General features: G+C 38.0%; 1 protein-coding gene across 4 annotated transcripts in view; it reads right to left on the bottom strand.

Moving 5' to 3' along the window:
* CEP128 (centrosomal protein 128) overlaps positions 1-21,382 on the bottom strand; it is a 361,366-nt gene that overhangs the window by 192,640 nt on the left and 147,344 nt on the right. For all 4 annotated transcript variants that reach the window (XR_014780873.1, XM_084791446.1, XM_084791448.1 and 1 more), the window contains exons 19-20: positions 18,664-18,723; positions 6,842-7,034 (exon numbers count right to left, since the gene is read on the bottom strand). Coding sequence is in view for 3 of the 4 variants with exons in the window: in XM_084791446.1 (XP_084647572.1) it covers positions 6,842-7,034; positions 18,664-18,723 (253 nt within the window). In the remaining variant the exon portion in view is untranslated. The remainder of the gene's footprint in view (positions 1-6,841; positions 7,035-18,663; positions 18,724-21,382) is intronic.

Below are 21,382 nucleotides of genomic sequence, written 5' to 3'. Positions count from 1 at the left end.
TAATACTTTTATGCTCACATTAACAATAAAGACACATACGTAAAAAATAAATTTAAATGGCACCTTACACATTTGGGTTCCCAGTGAGGAATTCACTGCTGATTTCCAATGATCACTTAATAGGTCAACAGAGAGCTCAGACACTTGCTAACATTTCAATAAGAAAGTATAAATTTGTATTATTTTGCTATTAGAAAAAAATATAATGTGCAATGTGAAGCTAAGTATTCATGTGGTTGTCTGATGTTTTTGTTGTTTTGTTTTGGGTGGGGTCCCACAAAATTCAACTTTTCTAGTCCTTCCCTTGTTCTTTCCACCTTATTAATCCTTCTTTCATTCATATACTATGTCAGTACTGAGGAAAAAACGAAGGTGGTGCTTCTTATTAAATTCTACCTCAAGCTGCCTGTATTTTAAGCAACTGTGTTGTTGCTTGCTGTCCGTCTGACTGTCTGTCTCTCATCTGGCTGTTTGTTTTCTCTGTGGGTCAACTGAGTTCAGCTCTTAGGTCCGGGTTTACTCTAGCTCATTCTTCTCTTCCTCAAACTTTTTACTGCAGAAAATTCATTCTTTATTATCTACTATTCCATTATACAAGTTCCCTCAATTTCAAGCTACCCCAACAGGAAAGATCCACAGCCAGTGAAAACTAAACACTCAAGTAGAAACAACATCCAATTCCAAGAAGTAAACTATGTTAGAATTGGATACAGGAGTTCATACAGATTAGAGAAACACTGAAACTTGAAATCTAAAAATCTTAAGAAAAACCTTTTTGGAGAAAATAGCAACACAAAAATATAGAACTCTGAAATAGTACTGGTTACAATTACTTAATTTGCATGGACCAATCAAACAGTGATATCTTCTGCTAAATGTGCAGATCTTTCAGAAAGCACAAGTAAGGCAACCTACGAAGGGCTGCATTAGATGCCCCCATAAACACTCTTACCATTTCACTCAGTCTTGTCTGACAATAGCAGTCGTGAAAGAATACAGGGTTGTATGAAGTAATATCCATGAAAAAAACCTAACGTCAGGAAGATCCTTTTTTTAGACATCTAGCACACCTTTCACGTTTCCATCCTAAGCCCCAAATCTTCGTGATATCTTCCTTCCCTTGATGTATGGAAAAAGAGTTAGCCTACCATTACTGAGGCAGCCAAGGCAATGAGAGCTTAGCATTTTATTAACAGAGAGCACAGTGAAGCTTATCTTTGGGAATGCCCTTGCTAATGGATTTGGTCAAGTCTAGGGCATTTATAGCACAGAGAGAAGGAACCATGTATTATGGGAGAGGGAGGGGTGGTCCTCTTAGTTCTACTGGGGCTTATTTTTTTAAGAACAACTGAACACAGGTAATATAAGGCTAGAACAATTATTCCAATGAAATTATGTTTGCCTCTCTTTGTATTAATATTGGTGAATTTAGGGAGTATCTCAGAGGACACAGACACCTTTTCCATTCTTCACATTGTCCTTTACAAGGTTTTTCTTAATCCCTTCCTCCCCCGATTGAACAAGGTCTTCTTACTAAATAGCCCTGGATGATCTGGAACTCACTATATAGACCAAGCTGGCCTCAAAATCACAAAGATCCTCCAGCTTCAACCTCTACTTCCCAAGTGCTGGGATTAAAGATGTGGGCCAGCAATTTTCTCACTAATCATACTGCATTTCAAAGGCACAACAGAAAAATATAGCTTTGGATGAAACAGTAGAAGAGGAAGCAGTCATCATTTCCACGGTCCAGGAAAAGATAAGATAGGGTTCAGTTTGTCTCTGGCTTGTGGTAAAGCTGTATATTACATAAAATTTAAATTTACTTTATAAGTTGACCCTTGATGTTCCTGTAAGATACTCAAATTTAGCACACACTAAAACAATATGAAAGGAAATTAATGTCCAATGGAAAAAGAATTATGTTTTCCCAACAAGCATTTCTACAGGTTGTCATGACAGCCAAAAAGAATGAGGTTTCTAACAGGCCTTATAAGATGTTGAAGAAAAATTTGATCTCTTTATAAATTTGTGGAACAGATCTGGGTGGCAGGAGGGGGCGTTGATTCTAACTCTAAAGCTACTGGAGTTACCAGGACATGGCTGGTTCAGGTTGCTTTGCCATATGGTAGTAGGAACACCCCCTTAGGTTTCACAGACCTCTACCACCTATAATTCTCTGCCTAGTCCCGGAGACTTAAGAGCCCACACTTGTCCTCCAGTCTCAGCTGGTTCAAATGTAAATGAGACAAAGAACCTCATAGCTGTTTGAAAGATTAAATGAAACAATTTACATAAAAGCTTCTGTGCTATCAAGCTCTTACAAGCAGCCATCTCTAGAAAAATAAGAGTGAACGTTGAGTATAAAGACACCGTAATTGCTTGCACAGGGCTATGTATGAGTAGAAACATTTCCCAAAGCAGGACATGATTAAAATTAATGAATATCTTTAAGTGGGATAAACATTCATAGTTCCAAATCAACATTATGGGGGGGGGGAGAGACCAAATCAGTAATCTCCAGAGTTTGATGGGCTGAACTACCAATGTGATCTCAGAAGAAAATGTATTTCAAACTTTCTCTGAGAACTCTCCCACACAAAGAATTTTACTCCAAAAAAACATAAGAAACAATTCTCTCTATAATTGGCTACTCTGGTTTCAAAAGCTAGAATCAAATTGCTAAGGCAGTGACTGTGGTGGTAACTCAATAGCTAATAATGCTTCCTGCTCCTCCATAGGACTAGAGTTCAACTCCAGGAACACACAAAAGGCAGGTCATGACCACTCAGAATTCCAGTTCCAGGGGATCTGATGCCATCTTTGGCCTCCAGGCAATAAAGTATTTTTTGTGTGTCTCTGGGAGGATGTTTCTAGATCCTATTAGCACTGCAATCAACAGCTGAGGAAAGCAGATGGCCCCTCCACACATGGACATCATTCAATCCATTAAAGTAGTAGTTCTCAACCTTCCTAATGCTGTGGCCCTTTAACACAGTTCCTCACATTGTGGTGATCTTCAACCATAAAATTACTTCATTGCTACTCATGCCTGTAATTCTGCTGCTGTTCCTGCTTTTCTGATATGCAGGACATCCAATATGTGACCCTTAAAGGGGTCATGACCCACAAGTTGAAAACTGCTACATTAAAGGCTTAAAGAAAGAAAGATGCAAGGGCCACAAAGAGTCCCTCCTGTCATCAATATAAGGAGATTTAAAATGTTGTCCAAAAAGGTGTCAAATTAACAGTTTAAGAGACATTTCCAACTGAAATTCCATAACTAAAAGACAGCATAAAACTTTATATACAATGTATATACCTTGTATTTTGAAATATTCAGTTCAATTTTTAAACTTCATGACATGCATACTTAGGTTAAGCAATCTTATCTTATAAAGAATGTTTTATTAGAATTTAATCTACAACAAAGAACACTCAAACTCCTATTACTCTAAAGTTTAATAATTGAAAAAAGTATTCTTAATTCATTATTTTAAATAATCTTTCATGGTTTCTAATGCTCACCATCACTGACTGTCTAAAGGAAGGTGGTAATTTAAAAAAAGTACCTAACATAGTTCAGTTAATCAGAATATAAACAAATGGAGTAATTTGATATTAAAAGATCTCTTTTAAATTATTTCACTCTATAAACATTACACTCCACAATGGAATAAGAAAAATATTGTTTTCCTTTATCTTTAGACTAAGAAACAATGACTAGTACTTCTATAAGTATCATTGTTATACATTTAACTGACATAATTTAGTAAACAATAATAATGGGTGTGTGGCTGGACAGCTAATTAAAAACATACAAACAAAACTCAAATGGGATCTCACTGCTAATCTATGTGATAAAGAAAATGCTTATAATTGGTGGGCTCTTCCTTGTCTCTGTGCCAAAACTGAATTCTAGGAAATTATATTCTGTTCAGCTATCAAACATCAATTTCAGAAGTAGCACAGAGAAATCTCTCATAAAACTCAGAAAAGCGGGAACAGTGAAACACAGATCTGAAAAACAAAATCAAAAATCACCAAAACCTGGGCTCACCATTTATATACAAAGATATGGCAGGTAGAGATGAAACTATGTAAATCGAGTGCTTTCCAAAGAAATGCTTTACATAGCATATCAGCCCCTAAAACACTGGCAACGAAAACTGGGTTGTCTATTGTGTAACTCACTCACAAGCCACATGTAAAGGCCAAATATTGAGTGAAATATATACCTGACTCGATATTAAGCATGCTCTGTCCTCTGGATATCCACCACTTGCAGTATTAGCCTTTGGAAGCAGACTGCAAGAAGAAACAGTCAATAGTACACACTGTGGCTCAAAGTCCTCCCATGCCAGCACTTAAAAGCAGAGGAAGAATGATTCAGGTTTGAAGCCAGGATGGTGTGCAGATCTGAGCTGCAGGCTACGCATGGCTACATAGTGGGACACTGTCTCCAGGAACCAAACGGCGGAGGGCGTTAAGTGGAAATCCAGCGGCTATCTCCGATTCCTTCCATCATTTTCTACACAGGGCCATTCTCTCTAGTCTCAGACAAGGTACACATTCGTTCCTTCTTTGTGCTTACACAAAGTCAAGATCATTTAGTCCGAATCACAAATCCTAAGAAGCTAACAGTCAAAATCAGGAAAACACTACACACATCATTGTCATAAGACAATCTGCATAAAAGAGCCAAAACATTATGGAAAGATGCTTATAACGCCTCTAACCTTGACTGTTCCAAGATCCATTTCCCTTCATTTACTCTTGATCCCACCCATTATTATTTTATCAACCTTTATGTTCATGACTTCTTCCAATCAATACTTCTAGTTACACTAAAGTTTTTCTATGCTTATAAATTCAGCAAACATAACTGTCTAAAAGTTATGTCTATTTGCCTTTTATGAACTGAGACCATTTTAAACATCTACACAGTTTTAAAATATTGTTGTGTTTCTAGCATTTACATATTTTGAAATTTTTCATTCTACACTAAGAAGGCAACTCAAATCATAAAACAAAATGGAGCCAGAATTGCTATATCAATATTATAGTGCCCTAACAAGTCAATAATCTCTTAGAGAACACTGCCATAAAGAAACAAATTATAAATCCTGTGACTACTGCTACTCTAAGATGGACAGAGAACTGTTTCCAAATACCAAAAAAAGATAGACACTGTACCTATTCATTCATTTACTTGTCCAATTTCTGACTCGAAATACTTGATACACTTACTGTACCATGTTTTGGGCCCTTGGAATAAACAAAAATTTGCTAACCACTTCGTTCCTGAAACCTCCATGTTTCCATGTGCTAGGGGATTCATTACCCACCCATTACATTTTTTAACTGTATATTTTGGACATTCACCGAGACAAGAAAGTAAGTTATCTGGGCAAGGACCGTGTAGATGTTTGTCCCAACTGCAGCTACTACTGCTAAGATGAAACTCTCAATCATTGAGTTAAACATAAATACATACACACATACATATATACATATTTACATACATACATACATACATACATACATACATACATACATACAATGAAAGTAGACGGTGTTTATTTCCTCTAGTGCCTGCCACAAGGATTCCTGGTTAAAAGACATTGACTAAAAACAAACTGAGAAACTATCCTCTATTGCAGAGGTCTTACTCTCTCATAGGCTATGAGATAATTCCCTTCTTCATATCTTCGTAGTAGTTTTCCTTTTAGAGCTATGTGTACAAATGTTTTCTTTTTTGGATTTTAGATGCACATTAATCCTAATACAAAGAAATGGTTACAAGGTCAAATACTATTTATTAACAATAAAGCTGAGTTGTAATCTAGTGTTAACTAGAGAGTATCAAATAAGGTACAGGAGATCATACAGCATTGATCTCCATAGGCAGGTGTTATTGTACAGTGAGTAAGAAGAAATAGAAACACATTCTATGACATTTTTTGTAGCTACAACTAACAATACTCAACTGGCCTGGAACAAGAGTTCTCTGAATGTAGCCTAGATGTGCAAGTCTCAGCAACAGCATTATTAAGACATGATTTCTCCTTTAGCACTTAATCCTTCCATGCATATAAAAATGGAAATAAAGTCACTGTTATCAGGAATGTTCTATACAAGGGACTGTCATATGCTAAGTTTCAGGTTTTCTTAAGGGGACACTACAATAAGTTCCTGTGATTCTTAGTAAGGTCCATCAATAAGGCATAAGACAGCAGCTTAAGGACAAGAGAAGCTGACCTCGCAGGGTCTTAGGCGTCACTTCCTGCTATGATGTACAGTATATGCATGTCGTTTGTGTAACACTCGGCTCTGCCATCATTCTTCCACACGCTGCCTTCCTTAGCCCGGCTACTATGCATGCGTCTACTTATTGTATTCACTTGCATAACACAAGCTGAATAAAGGACTTCCTCCTTTGTTTACACATTGGTATATTCTTACCACCAGGAAGAGATCCCCTAATACCAAACAAGTGCTTTCTGAATGAAGAGATATTTTACTTCAGTCTTTTTATCAGGGGAGAAGAGAGTGTCTTACCAAGTCAATTCTTACACACATTCCATAGATATATATATCAAAAGCCCAAAGAGATGTCTCAGGATTCAACAGTTTGTCCCACTTTTCTCAGAAATGAAGAAAGATGAGAAGAAATTTCTCAGGACTCAACAGTTTGCTCCGATAGTCACAGAAATGAAGAAAGATGAGAAGATGAAAGGCAGGGGGGGGGGAATAATCTGGGAAAAGTCCTGAGTGAAGAAGTAGCAGCAGGCCTTTCCCAAACCCCACGGTGAGGAGGAGGAGGGAAGGGTGGACCAACCTCTCTTCTCCTGGTGGAACTCCTCCAGAAGCTGCTCCTGCCTCTCGATGTGCTGAAAGAGACACAGGAGCTCAGATTCCTTGTGCTCCGTCAGCTCCCTGAGCTCCTGTCTGCAGAGCGCCAGCTGCTGCCGCATGGTCCTCTCTCTGCTCTCTCGCTCTTTCAGTTCCTCACACAGCCACTGCAATTTGGTCTAAAAGTAAAAAAGACATTTATATATGCTTATTAAAATGCAATATAAAAGTCCAGATGATAACAGCCTATGAGACCAAAATAGTAACATTACAATAATCATAACACATGAAGAGAACGCACAGCAAAATTTAAACCTTTAATTTGCTTTAAAGTTTACAGGAGTTAAATGTTATTGGAGGGATTAAGCTATGAAAGTCAAATCTTTTATGAAATACGAAGTATACTCCATTACATTTAGAAAGACAACACTAGAGTAGAGTTTGGATAGTTAAATGTCTGACCGTGACACAGGTGCTAGTCCCTTAGCTTGGCAAGGAAGACAATCTAGTACAACAACTTAAAGTTTAAAAACCACCTCAGAATGAACTACTTGAATTTAGAGATGGGGGTGGATGAATATATCCATAGTTACAACGACTAAAAATACACAGGGCCATACATCCTATAAATCAGGTAGACCAGAAGATTGTAGGCAGGAAGAGTAGCATTGGCAGTGGCACATAGGTAAGAAGGTAAGTTAGCCCACACAACTCTTTTTCAAACACTCTAAGCTTACTCACCTTCAACATTCAATCATTTCAAGCAGACTGTAAAGACAATATATTTTTTTGCCTTTAATAAATACTGATTCTGTAATGTGTTGAGAATTCCCAAGATAGGCTGCCCAACTAACCCAGTTGATTTTTCAAAAGTCTTTACTATAGGCAAAAGCAAGCTAGGTAAAATATTTGATAAAAGTGAAAAATCAGGCTTGGTAAGAGAAGAGACACCTGTTAGTACATACGTGCAGAAGCTGGAACCGAGAGACTACTGGTGCAAAGGTACACGATACACATTTCTTCTTTAGGAGACTATCACAGTTGTACAAAAGTTAGACATAGTTACTATATAACCCAGCAATTCTAAGTAAAATAAGTAAATGAAATCTATGATAAAGTCATACAGAATGCTCAAAGCAGCATATTTATAACAATCTCCAAAGAGAAACCAAAAAGTCCATCAAATGACAGGTGGATAAATAAAACAGGCCTATGCAAACAACTGAATATGATATGGCAACAGAAGCAAGAAGAATACAACATGAAACCAATGGGCAACTGTGACAACAACATCCGTCTACATGGAAAAGACAATGCACAAAAGAACATGTTTGCATGATCCCATTTATTTCCCATGCACACTAAACAAAGCACTTGAAACAAGGGGGTTAGCAGTTGAGCAGCATGGGAGCTGATGAAAGGTAGGCTGGGAAGCTACAGTGAAAAGTTCTGATTTTCTTTCTAGGTAAAAAAGTGTCCTAAACTTGTGCCAATGGCTGTACAACTCCATGAACATACTAAATACACTTCGCATACCTCAACTGAGCTACTGTGTGCGTGTGCATGTGTACATGTGTGTGTGGCTCAACAATGGAGGCAGCTAAAGTTCTCAAAATGGGTATGACCACCCATGAGGCTAAGAGACAATACGTAGTTTAAGACATAGTGAACAAACACCCCAAAATTAAGCAGGAAAGTGATCTTTCAGAGACAGGAAGTAAAGCCAAGAAGACTAGTGATGGAGCCCAAAAGTCACACTACAAGATAGATGCTCTCAATGCCAAGGATTGCTGAGAAGAAAAACTAATTTAATTCACTTGTAATGTCAAAAGAAGAAACCATGAACAAAGTAACTGTAGCTCACTCCATCTACCCAAAATAAGGCAAGAAAGGCGAGTGTCTTACTATTATGGTGATTGTTTCTATTAATGAGAGGTAAGAAAAAAGGGAGATCGTGACTCAGTTTTAGTCTACTCATTTCTGCAGTGCCAGAATATTTAAATTAAGAGTGCATTTAAAGTGTTATGCGATAAAAGTTATTCTATGTAACTATTAATTCTAGCTATCGTCAGTTGAAACAAACTCAAGCACTAAGTCATTAATTTAGTAACAGACAATGCCTACGCTGTCACTGCAGTGTTCTATGTTAAAACCACAACCTGAATCTATATATTGTACCTATATTTCAACTTCACAAAATCTTGTTACTGCTTCAAGCAAAGCATCTGAAAGCTTCTCTGTGCATATGGCCATTTCTGGCTTGATGTAGTGGGAGAGAAGAAAGATTAGATCTAGTTTCTGGAAATGGTGGTCTGAGTAGCCAACGCTTTCTGCTGTGTACCTGGCATTTTAAGTAGTTTAAGCATGCAATGTTGTTGTTGTAAGGGATTTATATCTTTAAAACTTTTTCTAAGGATGCTGTATCTTTACCTAAAATCTTCTATAGAAAGAGCCAGTGCTAACACATTGGCACTAGTATATCATCATGCACTTCGAAAAATCTCACACATGTAACTAAGTGAAAAGTAAGATGTTTAAGTGATAAATGATACTATTGGTGGGTTTGTGTATGTACACGCACACACACACACACACACACACACACACACACACACACACACACACATTTAATGGAGTTATGTAATATTGGTGATAATGCATCACACAAGAGCCATGCAAAACGCCAGTATCAGGCATGGCAAACCTCCCTGCAAGCTGTTGATTGGAGGAATGCAACAGTCTCCCAAAACAACATGGTCTGTTACCATCACCTTTAGTTGCATTCCAGAACTTGAAGGCAAGAGCCTACTGCTGAAGATTCCACATACTTTGAACATAGGACTTGAAAGAGTCAATCTGGAACTGACCTTGAAGACTCTTCTCTAAGAAAAGACTCTGAATGTATTGGAAGGTGCTATGCAAGCTGCCAAGGGAGAGGAGCAATGGGTAGCCCTACGCAGCTGAAAAGCTTATGGACCACAATAACTGGATTGCCAAGATATCTTCATGGTACAAGAATGGCACTTTTATCTTGAGGATGCAAAACCAAAGGTTGCTTCATTGTACTTAAGGCTTGCCCAGCAGGAGGGTATTTGTACCTGGTACTGGAAACCTAGTCAACTATCCATGGCTCGAGAAGTCAGAGACCTGAGAAGAAAACTTACCTTCACCATTAGTCTAATCCAACATAACTTTTAATTCTATTCCACATACTTACCTTTATAACTGCATCTAAGTGTAGCTCTCATCCCTCATCAAAGAAGTTTCTTTATATACAACCAAAGGAAATTATTACAGAGATCCACCACTGGTCAAACTGAGGAGAATAAGGGACTGTAGGGTAAACAGCCTTAATTGATACATCTGCAGTGTAACCCCTGCCGAGGCAAGGACATGGTTGCTAGATGTTCCTAGCCATGACAGGGGGATGTACCCATCACACCTCAACAATAGGGTGTTCTGACTAAGACCAGCATCCTGGGACCTCCAGCTGAGATGATGATGTGGACAGCAAAAATTCCACATGGTCCCTTACATACATAAAGAGCTAAAAGTAGCCAATGGCTGCTGAGAGAAGAACTGGTTTCCTCCAGGGATGAGCTCCCACAAACAATGTTGAATCTCAAGTGGTTACCCAGCCAGAGGTACACATGAGCAACATTAACTGGACTCCGTAGGTCATATATACATATAAGCGTGTATATACACATGACGATACTAATCAAAACACAGACCACAAATTAGGTGCGGCACAGGAGGAGTTTGAGAGGAGAGGGAGAAGTGGGAGCGATACAGATAAAGTGCTCATGCACAAAGTCCTTAAAAAGAAAGCCATCACATCTTACATATTAGCAACAAAAAGTCTCATTTTAGAAGAAAAAACTTCCATGTCTCTTTTAGAATTCGTAATCCTAGCAGACCCTGATGACCATTCAAAAGTCTAACAGCTTCGCACTACCAACTTGAAGTACAAAATACAAGCACAGCAGGGGTGTGCTAAAATCTGTGCCAGGAGAGGCTGGGGAACTACCTACTTTATACAGTGTCAGTAGCTATGGCATGGCACTCCCAAGCTACAGACTCCCGGGGTTTGGGGTTTTTTTGTTTTGTTTTGTTTTGTTTTGTTTTGTTTCAAATAGTGGTCAAATAACAAATTACTTCACTCAGAAGCAGCATGGATTACCCAATGTGCTTAGAAGTTGGGGAAGTGGTATGAAAAGCAGACTCTCATGGTCAGATTTCAAACTTAAATTATCTGGAAACTGAAGTATTTAAATTATTTAACTACCCCCAATGGAAATATAGTAAATATTAGTTTTCCAAGTTTTGACCCAAGATCCAGCATTACTCAATATTATAAAAAAGTTTAAATGTCAGAATATTAATTGATTTATTAGCATTATGGTATAACTGTAGCATCTTTTAACACAGAAAAAAAATGATATAACTTTGTAAACAGGAGAAATGTATATGTACAGAATGGCACTTAAAAGGGCCAGAAGATGCACTAAAAAAAATAACAAAGGAATACAGGCTGATACAAGGTCAGGGTTCACAGCTATACAAGAGAACTGTGAAAAATGAAAAATGGAGTCAGCTTTTCAACTTCATATAAAAACAAAACAAAGCAAAATAAAAAATTAAAAAAAGACCTCTTATTCTGGGAGCAAATCACTGTGAAATGATGCAAGGTTTAATTTGATTGGTTTGCATGAGATGTGATGAAAGCAACAAATAGCTACAGGAACCAGAGAGGAAATACAGTAAGGGGCAAGAAAAAGACCATGTTTCTTAAAATACCCTATTCATTCAGGCTGTTGTTTCCTTATTTTATCATTTGGAACTACATATGAATATTTGAAATACAATGGGCCTTTCTAAAAGCAACTCTAAAAACAGTGCATGAATAACAAAAAATTAAAATAGTACTTTCCCTCCCATGGTATACCAGTTTTAATGTGATCAGGCCCAGTGCTCTTCTCATGTACCATAGCTCCCAAGTACATAAGAACAAGACCCTGGCTTTATCTGGTCAACTAACCTCCTAAGGGGAAAACTATGTCCACATTGTAACAATGCTTCTCCTCGTCATTTTCAATGCTCAGTAAGTACCACTGCAAATGAAACACTTTTCAAACAAAAATTCTCGAGACCACCACTTGCCAGCCTCCATCTCGGTGATATAATTGCCAATACAGACTCTCAGCCCAAGCGATCCTTCCCTGGCTCCGCTCAGCTCAATCCCATCTAAGTGTCTGACCTCCGTTCTCTTGACTGTACGGTCACTGGCCTTGATAAGCGGTGGTGATAGAGAAACAAGGAATCTGTCTTGTCCTACTAAACTATGGTTAAAAACAATAACATAACAACAAAAAAAATCATTCTTTAAACAAGCCATCAGTCAGGCTTGTTACAGATTAAATTTCATCCTCTCAAAAGCCATGCAAAAGCCTAAACATGACTGTATTTGCACAACCCTGAGGGAAGTGATGACAATCATTCTGTAAGGGTAGGACCCTAACCCTGAGACCTGGTGTGCCTGTAAGAGGAGAGGCCAAAATTCTTTCCCATGTGATGTACACAGAAGACAGAGCAAGACACAGGCCAGGCAGGGTAGCCTCCGCAAGCCAGGAAGATAGCCAAAGTGCCACCTTTATCTTAGACTCTCCTCTTCAACTGTGAGAAAACAAATGACAGTTGTTTAAACAACCAGTTAGTGTGTGGAGTTTTGCTAAGATAAGCCAAAGAGACGACTATAATGTGGCCACCGACTTCAATCGACTCCTGCAAAGGCTTTATTCTACTATCAAACAAAATTAAGATTCGGTTATACTTAGAGTCTTCATATAAAGTGAATATAAAATAGACTGTATTAATAATCCAAAATAAAATTAAAATTTATGGAAATTTAATCAACCAATAATCAATTAAAGAAATCGTGTTTGTTAGATAAATACCCAGCATCTTCATTAAGTATCTTGAAAAAGTGGCTTGGAAGCCGGGACTTTAACCACTGCAAATTATAATTAGCTGGCAAGGCTATTAATCATACAGCAGAAAGGTTTCTATTAACCACTCATAGGAGCGTTTTACAGATTGCATAATGGGCTCATTTATTTAACAACATCAACACGCAGTGCTAAATAAACCAATATAGGGAATTTGGAAATAAGGCAGTTTTTATCTCTGTAGTTCCAGCTCCTAATTAGGTGGGAATATTCATAAGCAGCCAGCAAAACTATCACAAGGATCTTTCTATTCTGCGAGAGCCCTCTACTGAGACGTAACATAATACAGCAAAGTCACTAAGTAATGACTCAAACCTCAAAACTAGAAAAAAAACAGAAAATTCACATAAAAGATGATGGCTTATGTAGTCAGCAGTCACACTGCGACCCATAATTTTGCTGCTTTAACTACTATGCTTCCATCATCAAAACTCTAAAAACAATTTTGAAGAAAAAATGCTTGTATAAGAACCAGGAGGGAAGATGGCAATTTTTTAGAATATGCTAAGTCACCAAAATAAACTGAAGCAGACCATGTAATTCAAATACAAGTCAACTTAAAAGTAAATTTTTCATGTTTATGTGGTAGAAGGGATCAACCCCAGGGCCTCACACATGCTAGGCAAGTACTCCACCACTAAGGCAATCACCAACCGTTTCTTACTTTTATTTTGAGACACAGTCTCACTAAGTCCACTGGTGAACAGCATGGTGATCCTGCTTCCTCAGTTTCCCTAAGTTGCTGGGATTAGAGGCCAGTACCACCAGACTCAGATTAGGATTATAATTTATAAGTAATTCCTTCTTCACATTTTACTTCTAAATATGATCAAAAAGAAAAAGACCTCCTTAATAACAGTATTTTTAAGATTTAAATTATTTCCCCTAAACTGTACATTTTCCATATATTAAGCTAAAGCATATTTCCAAAAAATAAAACATCAAGTATGATATTTTTATTTAGAGGACAGAATATTAGACAATTATTTATATCCTAAACAAGAATATACAGATCAAATATTTTCCACACAAAAAGGGAATATCCAAAAATGGAAAGCTTTGTTTGGATGTAGACCACAAAACTGACACAGGAAACAAAGAGTTCAGTAATCAAAGTACAAAACCATTCTCGGTAACTCAGAAGCTTCTGATCTTAGGTAAAACTTAAAGCCACAGCCGCCTCAGTTCTCTGATCTGCAACAGAAGCCATCACTCTAGGGTTTCTCAAGCCACCCAAACAGGACCATGGCAAACAAGGGCCTTTCCAATGCTGGCACAGGTAATACTATTTACACAAGAAGTGTGGCTCTAAGAACAATCCCACACCAAAAGACAGGGACACTGTATTTCCCAATACTGTACAAGTGCATTCCCTGTTTATACAATCTTGAAGTTTGTGGCTCTTAATTAATAAAGAAACGTTTGGGAATTAAACTATGTCATGAAGGCTGGACACAGTAGCCCATGCCTGTAATCCCAACAAGGAAAGACAGTTACTGAAATTCCATGTGTTCACCACTTGTCCTTCTGTACTTCTGAAGCAGTGGAAATACGCTGAGTGAAAAAAAATGCAAAATCCCCAATACTGTGATTTTCTGGGGTAAAAATTTATTGCACATCTAGTGATTCACAGCGTGACAAGTGTGAAAAGTGTAGCAAGGAAACAAAGCACAAAAAGTCCACCATGGGGCTTACAGACTCGAGGAGTCAGTGGAAGGGGCAACAGCCAAGAAGGATGCAACATTCTACACAGGATTCATCTTTAACATACTAAAGGGCCAATTGACACTAGACCCCGGAAAGGTAATCCACGGAGAATTCAGGAGTGTGCCTGGTGCATAACATCGGTTCTGCATTAGTCACTGGCATGACTGGAACTTAGGTCTGCAGTGGACAGGCATTCGCACTACCATGTGGCCCCATCCTGTAGCGCCTGCCAACTCTAGATTCGAGATTTCATCCCTAGTGTCTCATCAACGATGTTTGTTCAATTCCCCATTTCCCTCCATTTAAACCTCCATATCCTTGCCTCTCTTTGAACTTTAATCTAAAAAGATACCTCAAAATATGGATTCCACTATTAGCTAGTTTTCTATACAGGACTCTGCCTGCCCACTTATTTAGGTAACAATTCTTTCTTGCACTCTTCCAGTTTCACCTAAAAACACCAAAACTTTAGCCTCCATCATTTCTGACATGACAACAATCACTGTTTGAATGTGACCACAAAATACTGTCCCCATCGTTTTGTGCCTGTAAATCTGTGAAATTTTTCCTTAGATCAAACCATCAGTATGCCTCGCCCTCCGCCCTGGCTGGTCTCCCTGATTTCTATCCCACCACCTCTAAGCCAGCTCTCATATCACTAGAACGACACTTCCACAATACAAACGTGAGCATGCCACTCCCCTTTCAAGTTCCTTCCTCATTACTCACTAAATACCAATGTGGATCCGAGTTCCTGAAATGGCATAAGATGTCTTTCCCCATAAACCGAATCCCCCATCTCTGCCTGGAGCATCCTCACTGCCCTTTTCTACTTCACCGTTTCAGATTCCACTTTGACGAAATCACTTGGAATTTGTGTGCGACTGTCATGTCCTCTCTGCATGCATGTGCTCCCATGTGTCATGGATCCATCAGAGACGTCAGACCTCCATGGAAGCCTCGGCATATATGCAGCAAAGCTCTTGCATGTAATATTCACAGTTTCTGCATGGTCACCTACCTTTTCTAACAAAGCAGGTTCCTCTAGGACTTATTAATGTTTGTGCCTCAGAATGTAATATAATATAGCATCTAGGACATAATATTATTCTCTGTTAAGCAAAGGAAGCCAAAACCTCTGCCATGGTCTGCTAGAATTTACAACAAAATCTCATCCTCAGTCTATGGGAACTACTCGCTTGGCATCCCTCCTCCTATAAAGTCTTATCCTGGTGCTCCACTAGTTAGTTTATCTGCAAACCTGAACTAACTCAGTTGGACTTCATGTTTATGTCATGCCACTGCTACCCAAAGCGACACTGATTAAAAAAAAAAAAAACCTGCCCAAACTGCTAGTTCTTCTACAGTTAACACTAACAAAAGAAATTCATTTCGTAGATTTATGAGAACAATTACCAAATGTCCTCTGAGGTCCGTCCTATACCGTAAGATGCCGGCATGGACTCGCTGAATAGCAATTCGACTTTCCATATAGTTTTTGTCCCCTGATTTCAGATCTTATCTCCAATACTTATAGAGCTGTCTAGTCATAGTTCACGGGCATTACGGGATTGTAGCCCATCAATAACCTAGGCCATCTTTCTAGGAAATAGATTCAATTCCTCCCTAGTCAGTTGGTCAGCATGGTATTTTTTATCGCACCCTTTTACACTGTGGACAGAACAGTTGTCTTGTGCAGCATTAAAGCTGTTCTGATCAGAAGTTCAATCCCATTAAATGATAAGGGAAAACTGCTCACCAGCTCCCAAATTAAGGAACTATGATTAAGAGTCATCTCTGCCTCTCATAATTTAACTGCACCACTGCAGTGAAAGCTTTCTGTTGAGAAATGATAGAGATTTTAACTTGAAAGAAAATTCTAAGTACATTGCTCTTGTTGTCAGAACTGCAGAGTTAGGGAAAAGGAAAAGAGAAATGTTAAATTAATGCATGACAGAAGTTCCCAGCCAAGGAATTCTGAGATACCAAAACATGTACATTCCACATTTCCTATGCAAGAGGCAAAAACATAAATTTGCATCTATTTCTACCAAAAAATGGTTGGAATGCACAGGATTGATGTTTTTGAAAAAGGGAGAACTTTATACAGTAAGGTAAATTCTGTGTTCCTTCACATTATTTGGTTTTCTTACTCTCCTGCCTTATGCATGGCTAACCTTCAGAGGGACTCCCTGTCCCAGGACCACTTCCCACGTGGTTTTTACTTTAATTTTATGTGCATGTGTGCTTTGTATATGTATATGAATCTTTGGCCTATGCATTTTTCTGTGCATCTCTGGTGTTCCTGGTGCCCGAGAAGCCAGAAAAGGGCTTTAGAGCCCGTGTAACTGAAGTTACAGATGGTTCTGACCTGACTTATAAGTGCTAGCAACAAAACTCAGGTCCTCTGGAAAAGCGATCAGTACTCTTAACTGCTAACCTGGACCTCCAGCCTTCACATAATTTTTAAAGACCAAATTCAAGTGCTGAGTAGCTTGTTATGACACACTTGTAACATTAAATCCCACCATCTTACCAGCACAATCATCAGTTACTTCTTAAGTTACCTGTGGACCTTTGTCAATGCCTTCAAACAGCTATAATAACATAACATACTTCAAAGAATGTTTTAGAATCAGGCCCATACCTCAGTATTAGCCCTGAGACGACTTGAGAGCCATGGTGACTGACACAAAGGATTATAGGCGGAATGACAACACACACAGTGGTAAGACATTATTTTTACGTCAGATGGTAGGCAATATGTTCATCCATTCTTTACATGGCAAAGAGCATGTTACTTTCCTCCTGTGAGGCTTCAGTTTTCTCATGTTTTCAAATAAGCATAGTCCAGTGGCACATATAAAGCATAAAGCACAGCAATCAATCAACTGGCCAACCAACCAACAGTCTCTTTATACAGTAAACTAGAAAAATGGAAGTATAACTCATCGTTTTAATATAAGATGGCTTTTATTATGAAGCTTAAAGATTTAGGTATGTGTTTATTAAAGTTGAAGAAAATTATTCTGCAAAGAACTGAAAGTACATAGGACTAATAATAGTTTGTATATTTTAATCAATGAATTTGTAAATTGATCTAACATATAGAAGTAGTTGTTACACAGCCCATAGTGGAAAGTGATGGAAGAAACAGAAGAGAAGTCGAGGGGTTGCTGATATATGATGGAAAATTTCAGATACTAAATAGGTACCATAATATAGAATGTTTAAGTGGGAGGGAGGGAGGAACAGGAGGATACAAGTGATGGGATAACAACTGAGTTGTAATCTGAGTAAATTATTTTTTTAAGAAAAAGAATTTTTAAAATGAAAAAAAGTATTAAATTTTAACTTTTGATAATTCAACACTGTGTTGTCGATGAATCATGACAGAGAACTTATCTGATGGGCATAAAATAGACCCTTCGCAGCCTATAAACAATAACCCAGGGAGTGATGTGCTTTAGACAAGCAGAGTCAGCAAGCTGTACGTTTACACAGAAGAATCAAGAGGCACTTAATAAATATGTCTAAAATAAACATGAGTTCTGGCTATTCTGGTCTTTAGGCACTTCCAGAGAGATCCCAACTAAATAAAATTCAAAAGAATTTGTTTCTATTATAATCTGGTTCATAATTCAATATTTTTTATCATCCTTTACTTTCTAATTCTTTGTCTATAATAAATGTGAATACTACATGTAAAAAAAAAAAAGAAATTTAGATGTTTCTTCCACATACTCAAGTAACTCTTCTCTGGCAACCAAGTCTTACATCTTTATATTCTCAGTTAAACAACAGAATACATAGTTAAGCTAGGCGTGGTGATGCACTCTAGATCTCTGTGGGTTCAAGGCCAGCCTCCTCTATACAGCTAATACCATACCAGCAGGGATACACAGTAAGACTCAGCCTCAAAAGAAAACCATAGATAGATAGATAGATAGATAGATAGATAGATAGATAGATAGATAGATAGATAGGCAGGCAGGCAGACAGACAGACAATAGACAGACAGACAGGATATATATGGCTAAACCAATTGTGTTTTCTTAAATATCATAAACTTTAGGATTCTACGATAAAGTACCTTGCTTTCAGCTAACCAACGATGTGGGTCATAATGTACTTCAGGGCCAGAGGTAAATACCTACAAAAAGAGAGAAAAATGTTTAAACTAGATTATTCTCTGGCACAAACATACATAAATAAAATTTTTGACCACAGCATCCAAATAATTGGTTCTTAAATGTAAGGATGTGACAAGAGGCAGATTGTATCAAGCACACAGCCAACTTCAAAGCACAGTCACTAGTGCCTACAATGCTTTATTTGCTTGGCAACAATAAACAGCCAGCTCAGACACAGAGACATGATGGCCTAGCTGTCAAGGGCCACTATCACTAGTCTCTGGAGTTGAGTCCATGAGGTTTCACCTGGCGAGCAACCTTGATTAAAGCCTGTTTGTTTCGCCTTTGATTGCTACTTGGTGCTGTTCCATGTAATATAATCGACAAAGGTTTAGATGTATCTACATAGAAACTGAATTCTGTCGCATTTATCCATCTTAAACCTCAAGGTCCATTTTGTTTTAGTAAAGATTGCAGAACAAACAACTCATCAAAATGAATCTATGCAAACATTGATTTACATTTCAGAATAGTCACAAAATTCTATATTAAACTGTTGCCTATATTAACTGCCCTGATTCCCTTTATACCAAGTCACTTGTAATATCTCTCAACATCTGGTTTTGCCTTATTACTGAGCTCAACTGCACTCAAAAGCTGCAGGTGTCTATAAATGTAAACACAAATTGTATTATTCTTAGTTCTTCAAACTCTGTGCTACATAGGATATTTTTGCAGGACTTCTCAGTGTTGTTGTTTAATTATCCCTTCTTCCCTAAAGAAATGTCTATTCCTAGTCTCCAATATTTCCCTACCTTCTAATATATGTGCACATTACTTCTCTGTCAGAAAAACAATAATTAATTCACCAAAACTTACACTTAATACATATTAAATAGTCACAACATTCCAGACACTAAAGTATTGTAACATCACACCCGGCTTTTCTCTCAACCACTCTTTTCTTTAAGTCAAGCCCAACTCTAGCGTTGTTTTTTGCTTGTTTCGATTTGTCATGTGTTTTGAAACAGGGAGCTGATGTGGAGCACTGGCTTCTCTGAAACTTTGTAGACCTGTCAAGAGGAGGCTGGCCTCGCTTCTGTCATTGCTCCCGTGTTGAAATGAAAGGCCTGCACCGGCACGCCCAGTTCTAACTCAAGGCGTAGGTGCTCTAGCTTTTCAATCGGGCTTTCTCTAATTGCCCCAAATTCTTTATTTCTCCTTCCTCTTTCAACGATGTACTGTGTTGCTAAATATCTGTCACCACCCATTTGTTACCAATTATACTTTCCTTTTCATTAGTCTCCTTCATTAAATCTTTACTACATCAATTAAACCTTTACCTTGAGTAATAATAAATACTTTGATATAAAAAATATAATCAATGTTCATGTTTTATGATTTGCTCAACAGATTTACAAATGATTTCATGTGTAAAAGAACATCCTTAACCAGTTACAAGCATAGCTCTGGGCTATCAGTGCCATGGGAACAAGCTACCACATAAGGCCAAACTGTAAATCAAATACACCAGCGTTTCTTCACTGCCAGGCACAGAAAGCATACTCAATATCCAACAATGACTCCACAGTAAAGTGTCTTCAATAGTAAACATCCAGGAACTGTGACAAGGACATTGTAACAGACCTATGCTATGAAATAAGACCAAAATAGAACATGTATGTATATCTAAACACAGAATTACATTCAGATCATGCCAAAAGGACAATTTGTTCCCTTTAAAGAAACATAATATTTAAGAATGTTCTTGTCCATGAAAAACAGGTGTTTTCCTACAGTTTCAGGTAACAAGACTTATGATACATCTTACAACAAGATTCACACATTTTGATTTTAATGCTCACATGTGACTAAATTAAATATTTAAGCAGCGAGTAAATGCTGCATTGCTTTCATGTACCTCCACATGAAATTAGAGTCACATACTCAGAGAAGCTTTAATGTTTAAGAAAATAGCATTAGGTAGGAAAAAGACAAGCCAGCGTACAGCAGGCCCCGTGCCTCCCCAGGATCTGCTTTCCACTTTGTCCAAGCACTGTTCATCTTAGTCTCACAGCCTTCTCACAGGGACGCTGCCTCAAAAGAAGGTAGAGGGAATTACAAACTGTTCATTCTACCAATTGAAGTATTTATATTAAAGTAGAATATAAGAAGCTTTAACTGAGATAGTAGAATTATGTTTTCATTTTCTTTTAAATATCACTGAGAAAAAGAGAAGAACGTAAGAAAATCATAAAAGGGGAAAGAGAACTCAAAAAAAACCATTCTCTAGTGGAAGAATAAAGAAAAACTGAGCTCCAACATAAAACCAGTTAAGCTCAATACCTTATTTGAGTGTAGACATGCCATAAAGTAAGATAAACAGAGCTGAAAGTGATGCCGCAACCTAATGTGTTAGGGGCATGCCAAGCAGACTACAGCGGGGCTAGAGTCTACACTTGGAAAGGTCTACCTTCAAAGAATTCAAACACCAATGGGACACGTTTTGTCATCTCGTGACAACCATTAATTGAGAAATAATCAATCCTTCCAAACATGAGGGAGAATATACTGACTAAAACTTGGTTACTTGATCGGGCTTCAGTCAGTCCACAAAGTTTCAAGTCCGACTTCAGATTTATTCACACTGATATCCAGAAGCAAGTAGCGAGCCCCTCC

This window comes from Acomys minous (genome assembly GCF_964271855.1).
Source record: "Acomys minous genome assembly, chromosome: 8".
Taxonomy (NCBI): Eukaryota; Metazoa; Chordata; class Mammalia; order Rodentia; family Muridae; genus Acomys; species Acomys minous.
This window is presented reverse-complemented; position numbering and strand designations above follow the sequence as displayed.